Source organism: Phocoena sinus, chromosome 14 (assembly GCF_008692025.1).
Source record: "Phocoena sinus isolate mPhoSin1 chromosome 14, mPhoSin1.pri, whole genome shotgun sequence".
Classification (NCBI taxonomy): domain Eukaryota; kingdom Metazoa; phylum Chordata; class Mammalia; order Artiodactyla; family Phocoenidae; genus Phocoena; species Phocoena sinus.
In genome coordinates this window covers 82829701-82842388 of record NC_045776.1, presented here as the reverse complement: position 1 = coordinate 82842388, position 12688 = coordinate 82829701, and the positions used below count along the sequence as shown (strand labels likewise).

Genomic DNA, 12688 nt, shown 5'->3' with positions numbered 1-12688 from the left:
CAGATTTCGTAGCTCGTGGCCTCCACCACCATCTAGAACTTGGCTAAGAGTTCTGGAATCTCTGTGCCAACCCTCAGGCTCTCACGTAATTTAATATATATTGCTGGATGTAAATGGTGCCTCCTTAATAGTTAGTGTTTCTTGTGTAGTGTACAACCTGAACAACCATCCAGGGCATCCCTGCTCTTATGCCAGCACAGAATCAGGTATTGAGACTTCTTTTTCTGAGAGGATTACCCAAAACTGTATGGTCACGCATAACCTCCTCTGAATACTGGAGATGACTTCATGATCAGCCCCGCCATGCCTCAGGAGCTAGAGCCTCAGGAGCTCACCCTAAGAGCCCAGCTGGAGTCTGAGTTCAGCAAATCAAGCTAGAAGGGAATGGGGGAGGAGGGAAGCTGGGTCTTATCCCCTTGTCCCTGGAACTCCCTGCACAGAGCTGGCACCAGCTAAAGATAGAAAACACCAGAGAGGCTCAGGCAGAGGGTGAGACTGTGTGTTTTGGGGTCTCTTCTTGTCGCGCCTCCCACCCATAGAGGCTCTCCAAAGAGGTCCAGAATGCCCTGGCCAGAGCCAGCAGCACGGCTGAGGAGACCATCAGCGCCATGAAGACAGTCCGGAGCTTTGCCAACGAGGAGGAGGAGGCGGAGGTGTACTCACGGAAGCTGCAGCAGGTCTACAAGCTGAACAGGAAGGAGGCTGCGGCCTACATGTACTACGTCTGGGGCAGCGGGGTACGTGCCCCGGCCCGGGCAGGTCTCACACAAAGATGGGGGACCCCTAGATCAGGACATTAGCCCAGGTCCAGGTATGCTGATGTGACACTTGACTTCGTCCCAACTTTCTGCTTGTCCTCAGAGAATCTTTCTGGAAAGGAATTCAGCCTCTCAGTGCATGTCCTCAAGCAGGGCACCTCCTCTCTCCCTCTCACCTGGGCGTGGGGTGGCAGGGTAGGAGCTTTCTTTTCCCAGCTAGGGAAGCATCCCTGCCAAGGTGGGGAGTCACCCCGAGGCCAGCTGGGAGCCATCCTCGGCCGGCTTCCCTGCAGGTCCTATGTCACAACCACACACATGCCGCCATTAGAGTGTCCAGCTCACTCCCTGGGGGTGAGTTATAGCCCCTCCTGGAGAAGAAGCACTTGGGTCCTGTCACTGTGTGCTGGCCACATCTGGGGGTGGGCTGTTGGGGAACAGCTGGGGTAGGAATGAGGAGGGTTTGGAATTTAGGGGGAGGAAAGAGAGGGTGGTCTACAGGGAAAGCAGGGAATAAGGACCTTCTGGGTCCCCCCAGGGTGGGCCACCCCTCAAAAGTGCCCAGCCAGGGAGAAGAAGGGCCTGAAATCCAGCTCACCTGCCCACCGGCAGGGGCGCCTCTTGCCGAGTGTGCAAAGGCACTGTGGCCCAGCCATTGATCTAGTTCTGACCCAGCATCGCTGGCTTGGGGTGGGGAGGGGCAAATAGGGACCCAGTGGGTTGTCATGGGTATGCAGGTCCCACTCCTCTCGCAGACCACTCCCCCAGACACCAGAGGGGACTGGAGGCAAGCACACCCTGGACACAGCCCCTCCTTCATGGAAACACAGACCTCGTCTGCTTTGCCTGGCTTGCTGTGTGACCTTAGCCAGTGGACTCAGCCTCTCTGAACCATGCTCTTCCCAATAAGGAGAAGACTAAAACTCCAGTTTGGCCTCGCTGAGGCGCTTGGGGGCTGTGTATGTGTGCCAGGGCCTTACAAAGAAAGCCTTGTTCCCAGCCAGGCTCATGGCCTGTTCCAGCTGAGGGCCTTTGCAGGGAAAAACTCCATGGCGGGGGCAGGGAGGGCATGAATGACAGAAGGGCCCCAGCTTGTGGGAGGCCATCCCTGCTGTGGGCTGGAGTTTCAGTCTGTGGCTGTGAGTGAGGCGCCCACAGCTGCTCTCACCTCCCCTGCAGGGCAGGGGACAGAGGGGCTGTGGGGAAGGTCTGAGCCAAGGCCCCCATGACTCAGATCCCCCTTTCCCTCTTCCCTCCAGCTCACTCTGCTGGTGGTCCAGGTCAGTATCCTCTACTACGGGGGCCACCTCGTCATCTCAGGGCAGATGACCAGCGGCAATCTCATCTCCTTCATTATCTACGAGTTTGTCCTGGGAGATTGTATGGAGGTGAGGGGCCGGCGGGGGGAGGGGGGCCCTGGGGAGAAGGGAGAGGGAAGGGAGAGGGATCTAAATGGGGGTGCTCCAGGGTTCACGGGAGGTGGTATTTCTTTCTAAAGAACGTGACAATACCAATAATACTAATAAAGAGAGTAACACGTACAAGTGACAGCAACTCCATTTATGGAGCAAAGTGGCAACGACAGCAGTTATTTCAGAAGGTTCTCCTGAGCACACTGTGCACGGTCAGTGCTACTCCAGTCCCCATTTCCCAGAAAAAGCAGCTGAGGCTCAGAGTGGTTAAACGACTTGCCCACCACGTTTGTAAGGGAACCGAGTTCAGAGGCAGATGGTCTGACTTTATTTTAACCCACTTTAAAGAGTAGCTCCATGGAGAAAGAACAGAGTGGGTTTTATGTCTTAATTTGGCTGCCCCCACCAGCAGGTCCCGAGACTAGGGAGCTGGCGTGGTGCTTGTGCCGAAGCTGCCATCAGTCACTGCTGGAGGACACTCGGAGTGCTCCTCTGGTCTGCCTCCCTCCCCCCACAAAGCCCTCCGGCATTAAGATTGAGCCTCTGTGTCCTGCAATGGTAAAGCTCAAAGATGCGGCAGGGGAGGGGTGGGTTAGCATCTGCTGCAGATGGCACTTTGCGTTAGCTACAGTCATCCATGCAGTGTCATTTGAATCAGCGTCTCGGAATCCGTGCTTCAGAAATATCCACACTAGTGGGCAAAGACATGTGTCCCAGGATGTTCGGTGCGGCATTGTTTATAACGGTGAAAAGTTAAATGCCTGTCAACCAGCGATTGGGTGAACACAGTACATCTGTATTCTAGAAACAGTCCATCTGTGCTATGAAAACTAGGCAGCAGCCACAAAAATGAGGTAGAGCTGTGTGCACTGGCATGGAAAGACCCCTAAGACATGCTGTTAGTGAGAAAGCTAATCCCCGAGTCGTAAGGATGGTCTGATCCCATTTGTGGGTTTTTTTTCCATCTCAAAATGATTTAATTACATATGTGCATGTGTTTGTAAAAGCACAGAGAAAGGACTCGAAAGACACGGTACTTGGATAACCGGGGCCACCTCTGGGATGAAGCAAGAAGGACAACTTATACACTTGTATAAGCACTTGTATCTCAATAGGAATACTTATATCCAGATATTATGAGAATAGCCATAGCTGTGGTGTGTTGGGGGTTTACTATGTGCTGAGCACTGGCTTCGCGGAACCATGACAATGGTACTAATATCACCCCTATTTCATCAACCAGGACCCTCAGTCACAGCTCATAAGGGCCTGAACTTGGGAGCCAGATGTGCCTGGGTTCGAATCCTGGCTCTGCCACTTCCTGGCTGTGTGACCTGGGGGAAGTTACTTGAGCTCTCTGTGCCTCAGTTTCCGTATCACCAGAAAGGAGATAATGATAGAACCTACCTCTTAACATATATAAGTACTCAGTAAAATGAGTCATTATTCACACTTATACTTGTGTATATTTTTACCCAAGGAGATGTATAGTATAAATTAAGGGCCATTTTTTTTTTTTTTTTTTGCGATACGCGGGCCTCTCACTGTTGTGGCCTCTCCCGTTGCGGAGCACAGGCTCCGGACGCGCAGGCTCAGCGGCCATGGCTCACGGGCCCAGCCGCTCCACGGCATGTGGGATCCTCCCGGACAGGGGCACGAACCCGTGTCCCCTGCATCGGCAGGCGGACTCTCAACCACTGCGCCACCAGGGAAGCCCAAGGGCCATTTTTAAAATTGAAATTTGAAAATTCTGTGACAGCTGAAAGAGGAAGGTCTGATTCCTGTTCTGCCACATTCTGCCTAGTTCATTTAACTTCTCTGTGCTTCCGTTTCCTCCTCTGGAGGGTGGTAACACCTACTCTGCTGGACGGTGGTGAGGTTTAGCTATAACACACAAGGCACCAGTACTTTTTATTGCTGTCCTCATTTCTTCATTGTCGTCTTGATCTGCTGTACTAGCAGGTGGGGCTCCAGCAGCCTCCCGTGGGCACCCCGCCCCCAGAACTGCTGCTGTGTGCTTGCTCTCTCCTCACCCCCGTCAGCTCTCTAGCACTGTGGCAGGGGCTGGGGTGTCCCAGGATCGGGGCATCGATGGGTCAGGAATGTGTGTCTACTCGCCCCGCAGTCCGTGGGCTCCGTCTACAGCGGCCTGATGCAAGGAGTGGGCGCCGCGGAGAAGGTGTTCGAGTTCATTGACCGGCAGCCAACCATGGTGCATGATGGGAACTTGGCCCCTGACCACCTGGAGGGCCGGGTGGACTTCGAAAACGTGACCTTCACCTACCGCACTCGGCCCCACACCCAAGTCTTGCAGGTGAGAGAAGACCCAAGCGCCCCCCACCCCCCCACCCCCACCCCCCCGGGAAGTCATCCTTTCCCTCATCCCATCTCTCGCGCACCTCCTACAGGCCAGGCCATGGCAGTGCAGCCAGGAACATGAAAGGCCAGGAACACTGAAGACAGATCATATTAACAAAAGGATTCTTGGAGAAGTGCTAGGAAGGCAATAAGTCAGGGATAGTCTGCAGAGATGGTATTAGCAGTCAAGGAGGGCTTCTCGGAGGAGGTGACATTTGATATGAGACCTAAACAAGGAGCAGGAGCCAGCTGATGGCTCTCTGCAGAAAGAACATTCCAGGCAAACGAGACAAGTATAAAAGTGCTGCCAAATCCTAGAAAGGAGAGCATTCTGGGGGCCAGCGGTGGGGCAGGCTGGGAAGGGTGCCCGCCTGCATCTGAGGCCAGAGCATATGAGCCAGGGGCCCCACACTGTGTCTGCGTGTTCCTTGCAGAATGTCTCCTTCAGCCTGTCCCCAGGAAAGGTGACAGCGCTCGTGGGGCCGTCGGGCAGTGGCAAGAGCTCCTGCGTCAACATCCTGGAGAACTTCTACCCCCTGGAAGGGGGTCGCGTGCTGCTGGATGGGAAGCCTATCAGCGCCTATGACCACAAGTACTTGCACCGAGTGGTACGTGCATGGGCCTTTGCTGCCCTCCTCCGCCCTTTCCTTGTCCGACCTTCTCTCCCGCGAGCACGCACACAGGTGTGGGGAAGAGGGCTCAAGACACACGTACATTTCAAAGAATTATCACCATTTCAAGAATTGGAACATTCCAGAGCTCTCCCCACAAGAAGCAACGTCTTGCCTGACGCTCACGATCGTCATTTCCATGCTTTTCTTTTGTTCCCATCTCTATGCCTCCCCGAACAGCGCAGCTGTGTTTTGCTAGTTTTAAACTCTGTCTGGCTGGAACCGTAACGTGTGTATTCTTTGTGTCTTGTTCCTTCCACTCAGTGTTATTTGTGAGGTTTCCAGGTTGAGGCTGTGTTTGTAGTTCACTCATTTTCATTTCTGGAAGATAATCCACTGTGTAAACATGGGACAGTCCGTTTATACATTCTGTTCTTGATGGATATTCCGGTTGTTTCCTGTTTTTTTACTATTACCAGCAATACCGATATGGACAGTTTAGTCCATATCACAGTGTCCATGGGTGGGTAGGATCTCCCAGAGCCTCACCTTTAGTAGTTACTGCCATTAAGGTGGTTTACTTTTTTATTATTATTATTTTTTTACACATTACATTCCCACTAGCAGTGGGTGAGAGTTCAGATGGTTCCGCATTGAAGTTATCTCCAGTATTTAAAGGAGGCTATTCATGACCTTACAGTTTTGAGTAATACTCTCAGAAAAGTAGACTCAACACCTGATCCTCTGCTGGCAATAAGAGCAGGGATGCCCTGGACGGTTGTTCAGGCTGCACACTATACAAGAAACACCGACTATTAAGCAGACACGATTTACGTTGTCTACATACATTAAGATATATGAGAGCCTGAGAGTTGTAGATGCTGGTGGAGGCCACAGGTTGTGAAATCTGCCCACTTATGTGTATATAACCAGGGACAGATGGTGGAGAAGTGGTCCCAGGTTTACCCCCACCAGGCTGCTGCCCACCAGAGTTCTGGAAGTGGCTCCTAGAAAGAGCTGTTCAGGCTTTGCAATAGTTAACATACTCAGACACTTAATCTTCTCAGACTGTTAATATTGCCAGTCCTGAATCTGTACCAGTTGGTATTTAGAGGTAGTTCGGTGTAGAGGTCTTTTGCATTTGCTGGTGACTAAAGATATTAAGTCCCTTTTCATATGTTTATTGGTTATTTGGATTTCCTCTTTTGTGAATACCTTCTCTATAAATTTTTAATTTTTATAAACCCAGAGCAGTAAAACTCAACAACCTAACCATATTCCCATATATTCAGAGAATTTCATAACAAAGACCTGAGTGACTCCATCTCACCTTTTGAATTCCACTCCGTGTCGGGAACCGGCATTGGCAGTTTAGTCAATATCCTTTCCAACGTGTTTCCTACCTTTATATAAACGTTCCTATATATAAAGGCACATATGCTTTTTTTAAACAAAAATAGAAATATGAGACATACACTATGGCTTGATTCTATGGGTGCACCGTAGTCGTTTAACCCATGCTCTGTTTATGGAGAATTAGATTGTTTAGTTTTGTATTTCTTTTTCCTTTTTTGCTATTTACAGTGTTGCAATGATATCCTCCAACTACATACAAATTCCTAAAAGTGAGACCATGAGACAGTAGCTCCTTTCAGTTGTTCTCTTACAGGGAGGGGGCACCAGCCAGGGAGGTCCTTGTGGCCTGGGTCTGCTGTGCCCCCTTGCCTCCTGCCAGGGACAGGCTGACTCACAGAGTTACACTCCACGCTCTTTCTCTCTTTCTTTCTAGGTCAGGGGCAGCCAGTAAGCTCCGTCTTGGAGGTCAGGGAGCTTGACTGGGCCCAGAGAGGCAAGCTTAGCGGGGCCCCGGTTTGTTGGTCGGGGAGGCTGAGAGCTTGTGCAGAAAGTGGACCCTACTGTTCGGAAATAAGAGAGGCAGCTGAATGCAGCTGCTGGCCGCGGGCCCTGATCGCGGGCCCTGATCAGATTTCAGACCCGAGTCTCCCAGCGTCACTCGGGCCCAGGGCTCGTGAGGCTCCTGGTGACAGCTGGATAGACGTGTTCCAGGCCTCTCACAGCCCATCCTTCCTCCTCCGCAGATCTCCCTGGTGAGCCAGGAGCCAGTGCTGTTCGCGCGCTCCATCACAGACAACATCTCCTATGGCCTGCCCACCGTGCCCTTCGAGGTGGTGGTGGAGGCTGCACAGAAGGCAAATGCCCATGGCTTCATCATGGAACTCCAGGATGGCTACAATACAGGTACAGAGCCCAGAGCATCACCTCCACCGTGCCTGGAGGTCCACCCTCAGGGATGCAACCCTGAGTTATGCACTGCCCTCTGCCAGCTGAAACTCACATAACATAAACTTAACCACCGTATTTTAAGTGAACAATTCAGCAGCATTTAGTACATTCACAATGCTTTACAACTACCACCTCTGTTTAGTTCCAAAACGTCATTTTTTTTAAAAAGACACTTTTTTCTTTTATTTTTTAAAATTAATTAATTTATTTTTTTGGCCACATTGGGTTTTCGTTGCTGCGCACAGGCTTTCTCTAGTGTGGCGAGCGGGGGCTTCTCATTGCAGTGGCTTCTCTTGTTGCAGAGCATGGGCTTTAGAGCGCAGGCTCAGTAGTTGTGGCGCACAGGCTTAGTTGCTCCGCGGCACGTGGCATCTTCCCAGACCAGGGCTCGAACCCATGTCCCCTGCATTGGCAGGTGGATTCTTAACCACTGCACCACCAGGGAAGTCCCTGAAATATTATTATTTAAAAATAATATATGTATTATATTCATTAATTATAGTGACTTAATTTTATATTAGTAAATATTCTAATTTAATAAGTTGAACAATATATTACCTTATAGATTTTATTTAACATATTTAAAAATTTTAACTCTCGCAATGGGACTATTCATACAATTCAAAACTAAAAAAATAGACATAACGATATCCAACGCGAAGTTTTATTTCATCCCGGTCTTCACTGCCAGGTCCCCCCTGCCCCCACCAAAACATCTTTCATTATTTTCTTACATGTCGTTTTGGAGTTTCTTTATGCAAGTATGAATATGTATTTTTATTCCCTCCCACCCTTTTACAGAGAAAAATCCAGCACATTCTATTCTGCCCCCCGGCTTTTTTAAGTGACCTGTCCGTATGGATACCTAGAAAGCTGCTCTTTTTTGAACTACTGCATAGTATTCTGTTGTGTGGCTTTATAATAATTTACTCAAAAATAACTGATGTCTTGTTTCCTGTTGATGGACATTTGGTGGTTTGTTTCTTTGGGTTTTTTTTGTTTTTTTTTTTGGCAATAACAGTGCTGTGAGTCACCGTGCGTGAGAAGGTGAATCTGTAGGAAATATTCACAGAGATGGGTTTGCTGATCCAAGGGTTGTGCCTCTGTAATTGTGCTCTGTAGACTTGTACGGCACAGCCGGATAGACACAGCGGTACCTCAGGGAGAGGAGGGAGTGCCCTTTCCCCTCGGCCACACCAGCACAGTGTGCTATCAAACGTGTGGATTTTTGCCAGATTAATAGGTAAAAGTTGGTATCTTGGTACCAATTGCACATAGTTGTAACTTGCATGCCTCTTACGAACAGGGAGGAAGAGCATCTTTTCATGAGGTTTCCAGCCTGTGGCCCTTGTAGCCCCACCTTTTCCTGGGGAGCAGAGCTCCTGTGGCAGCAGGGAAAGGCGGAGGCGGGGGTTGCTCGCTGCTCCCCAGGGCCACCGACCTCACCTCCCGCTCACTTGCCCCTGTGTCTCTGCCATGCAGAGACGGGGGAGAAGGGTGCCCAGCTGTCGGGCGGCCAGAAGCAGCGGGTGGCCATGGCCCGGGCTCTGGTGCGGAACCCACCCGTGCTCATCCTGGACGAAGCCACCAGCGCCCTGGATGCAGAGAGCGAGTTCCTGGTGAGTCGCTGGGTAATGGGTGATGCTGGGGCAGTAGCAGCTCCAGGCGGCCAGAGCCCTCCCTCCCCCCGCAGATGGCTGCAGGGGCCCTCCCAGGCCAGCAGCTTCCTGGACTGGGCTGTCCCGGAGCTGAGGGCAGGGAGCGAGCGGGGGCAGAGGAGGCCCAGGGCCTGGTCACCCTGGCCCAGCCTCTGGCTCGAGGCATTGAAATTATATGGAATTGGGTTAGGGGTCAGGAGGTGTGGGACGTGGATAGGAGCTCCGCTCTGCAGCTCATGGCTTGCGCGTGTCTCTTACCCCCTGAGTCTCATTTCATTGGTAAAGAAAGAAGGGCCCCATAGTGTATTTGAAGAGGACCAGCTACCTCAGTCCCTCCATGGATCAGTTCATTTACTACACAGGTATTTAATGTGCGCCTCCCGGGCACCAGGCGCTGTTCTAGGCACCTACATTGGCCCCTGCCCCCAAGGTGTTTCCAGTCCAGAGGGGGAGACAGATAACAAGGAGATAAGCATGAGCTCACCCTGGGGCCTGTGCTATGTAGAAAATGGAACAGTCATGTGGGGACTTTCCTGGCGGCCCAGCAGTTAAGACTCCGCGCTTCCAGGGCTGGGGACGTGGGTCCGATCCCTGGTTGGGGAACTAAGATCCCAGATGCCACACAGTGCGGCCAAAAATAAAAAAGAAGAAGAAACAGTCATGTGATCGAGAGATTGAGGGAAGGGTCACTACTGTCAAAGAGAAACACTGCTGGACATTAGTTAAAGCTGGGAAAACAGATTTTATTAGTAGCTGCTGTCAGTAGGGAAGAGCTGAGCCCCATTCCTGTGCAGGGGTGACAGTGGTGACGGAGCCTTTCACAGAGAGAGTGAGGGTGTAGGGAGGGCGCAAGAGTGGGGGACCAGGAGAAACTCACAAAGGGCTGGGCAGTGCAAGTGTGATCCGTCCCCATGACTGCTGGCCAGCAGTGGTTGTCCTCTACTGAGACTGGAAGACAGGGGCCCTATCCTTCCCATGATTACAATGAGATGGCATTCAGGTCCCAGAGAAAAACATTCCTGAGTTTTAGGAGATCTGCATATATATCTCCAGGGGACAGGGGAAGGTTTTACAATTATAAGCCCTTTTTGGTAAATGCTCTAAGAAAGGGAGCTCTGGGGCCCACCATCAGGTGACGTCTAGAAGTCAATTCTCCTGGCAGCACTGGGCATTTAGGGGCTGGGGTCATCCTAGCAACAAGGCCTTGAGCTGCAGAAGCCCCCTGGAGTGTGGCCGTCTTAGTGCAGAGTTTGGATGGGGTCACACGTGATAAGGGAAGGATGAGGAACCAGGTGATGCCTGGTTTTGTCGGCGTGTGCTTCGGGGCTGACGGTGAGACCGTTAACCAAGGCCAAGGTTAGGGGAAGGAGCAGGAAGACGAGAAGACGACCGTGTTAGGGGCCCCCCTGTCATCCGCCGGGCGCTGCCCTGTGTCAGGCTCTGAGCTCCGTCCCCCGTGGACAAAAGCCAGGAAGCAGGTCCTGTGCCAGCCCTTGCTTTACAAGTAAGGAAGCCTCAGAGAGGCTGAGCATCCATGGGACGCGGTGGATCTGGGATCCCAGCTGGGACCGGGCGGGGCAGTGGGTGGCGGCGGAGACGCCCGTGTGAGCCGGCGCCCTCCTGTTTCCACAGATCCAGCAGGCCATCCACGGCAACCTGCAGAAGCACACGGTGCTCATCATCGCGCACCGGCTGAGCACGGTGGAGCGGGCGCACCTCATCGTGGTGCTGGACAAGGGCCGCGTGGTACAGCAGGGCACACACCAGCAGCTGCTGGCCCAGGGTGGCCTCTACGCCAGGCTGGTGCAGCGGCAGATGCTGGGGCTCGAGCCCACCTCGGACTGCACAGCCGGCCTCAGGGAGCCGCCGGGCAATGGCGGTCACAAGGCCTGACCGTGGGCCCTGCCTCTCCTGGTGGGGCAGAGGCTCCAGTGCCCACCTGGCAGATGTGCCCACGGGGGCCCCCCGGCCGCCCCCGCTGCCCTCCGAGCCCAGGTCCACGGCACTGGAGGGCCAGCTGCCCTGTCCCACGTGTCCCCGCTTCCTGCGTCTCACCCCCGGTTCCCACCCTGTTCCCCGGGCCACCACCAGCCCCCTGCTGCCATGAACAACCCCCTCCAGTCTGGGCAGTGGAGGCACCACTGGTCTCTCCAGCTGGTCTCCCAAGGTTTCTAAGTGAAGGTAGAGCTACCTTTTTAAACCAAGATCTTAACCAGGTTTTTTACTGCTTGGTTCTGATGGGCCCCAATCTCCTAGATTTCAAAAACATTTTTCTAGTTGGGAGCAATGATGGGCAAGTTCTAGAGACTTCTGAGCCGGGAGTGAGTGACCCTTCCTAGGAGCCTGGGGGATGTCAGGGAGAACTAGGCCTCTATCCTCTGCCCCTGGAGAGAAGGGGCTTCCCTGTCCCGGGGTGCGGGGGAGGGAACACGGGGAGGGGACTTCCTGTCTCTCCCTCTTCCCAGCTCTGTGAGTCAGGCCAAGGGTGGGTGGGGAGTGGAAGGCACCTGCCTGCCCTCACCCCTTCCGCCCTCCCAAATCTAAGCCAGTCTCACTGTGAACCACTACGGACCTTAAGTGGGAGAGTGAGGGGCTGGCCAGGCCTGGCGGAGCCTCGGGGTGTCCCTGGCCCAGCGCCCAGTGCTAGCCCCTCCCCCTGCCCCTCCCCTGGCTGGCGGCCCCTTCCCACATCCACCCTGCCGCTCTGCTCTTCTGAGGCCCTTTGGATGTTTGGGAGTCGCGTTCTCTTCCCTGTCCAGTGGACGGGACACTGGCAAAGCCCAGGTCTGGCTTTGTAGCGGGGTTGCAAGATGTTGGGAGAACCCGGTCAATAAAGTATACTACCTCTGACCCCTGACTTCTGACCTCTTCCTGGGCCGTCTGCCTCATCACCTGGTTAGGTTTCTCCATCCACTAACTCTCCCCCGGCCCTGCCTGGTGTAGTTGTGGGGAGACTTTGGGTGGTCTAGGGCCTCCGCCCAGTGTCCAGGAGCCCCTTCATGTCCCCAGGACCCCAGCGCAGACATCCATGTCTGTCTGTCTGCCTCCATGGGGCTTGTGCGGGATAACGGAGACCTGTCTCCTCTAAATCCCTGGGGCTTCTGTACCTCCCGGGAAAGCCGAGACCCAGCAAACGCCACCTGTTTTTTTCCATCAGGGACGGGGCGCCCCACGCCCACCAGCCCATGGCGCCAAGAAATTTTACGCAGCAGAACAGCTCAATCAGAAGAGAGGCTTAGGATGGGACACAGGAAGACCTCCTGGTGGTGCTTCTTACTTGCTGGATTGTGTGGAAGTCTGGGGTCCTGGGAGGGGGGCTGGGCAGTGGCTTTTACCAACTGGTAGAGAAGTATTTCAATATTTTAACTACTGGTACAGTCACACTGCATATACCAGCTCCATGTCTGCCGTGTACCCGTTTTCCTGCCAATTAAACCAAGGCCTGAGACCCAGACTGTTGCCAGCTGGGTCCCCTGCTTGCCCTCAGGGGCTTGGGCCTGCCTGGAGCATCTTATTTATCCAGGACCCTCTGGCTCCCCACCTGAAGAAGCCATCATGAAACTGAGAACTGGGTCCCACAGCAAGAACCT

The 12688-nt window shown here is 53.2% G+C and overlaps 1 protein-coding gene across 5 annotated transcripts in view; it reads left to right on the top strand.

The window, feature by feature from the left end:
- ABCB9 (ATP binding cassette subfamily B member 9) overlaps positions 1–11941 on the top strand; it is a 33856-nt gene extending 21915 nt beyond the window's left edge. For all 5 annotated transcript variants that reach the window (XM_032602510.1, XM_032602511.1, XM_032602512.1 and 2 more), the window contains 7 exons: positions 540–737; positions 2015–2143; positions 4293–4481; positions 4960–5133; positions 7236–7395; positions 8923–9059; positions 10731–11941. In XM_032602510.1, the coding sequence (XP_032458401.1) occupies positions 540–737; positions 2015–2143; positions 4293–4481; positions 4960–5133; positions 7236–7395; positions 8923–9059; positions 10731–10991 (1248 nt within the window). In that variant the 3' untranslated portion in view covers positions 10992–11941. The remainder of the gene's footprint in view (positions 1–539; positions 738–2014; positions 2144–4292; positions 4482–4959; positions 5134–7235; positions 7396–8922; positions 9060–10730) is intronic.
- The last annotated feature ends 747 nt before the right edge of the window (positions 11942–12688 follow it).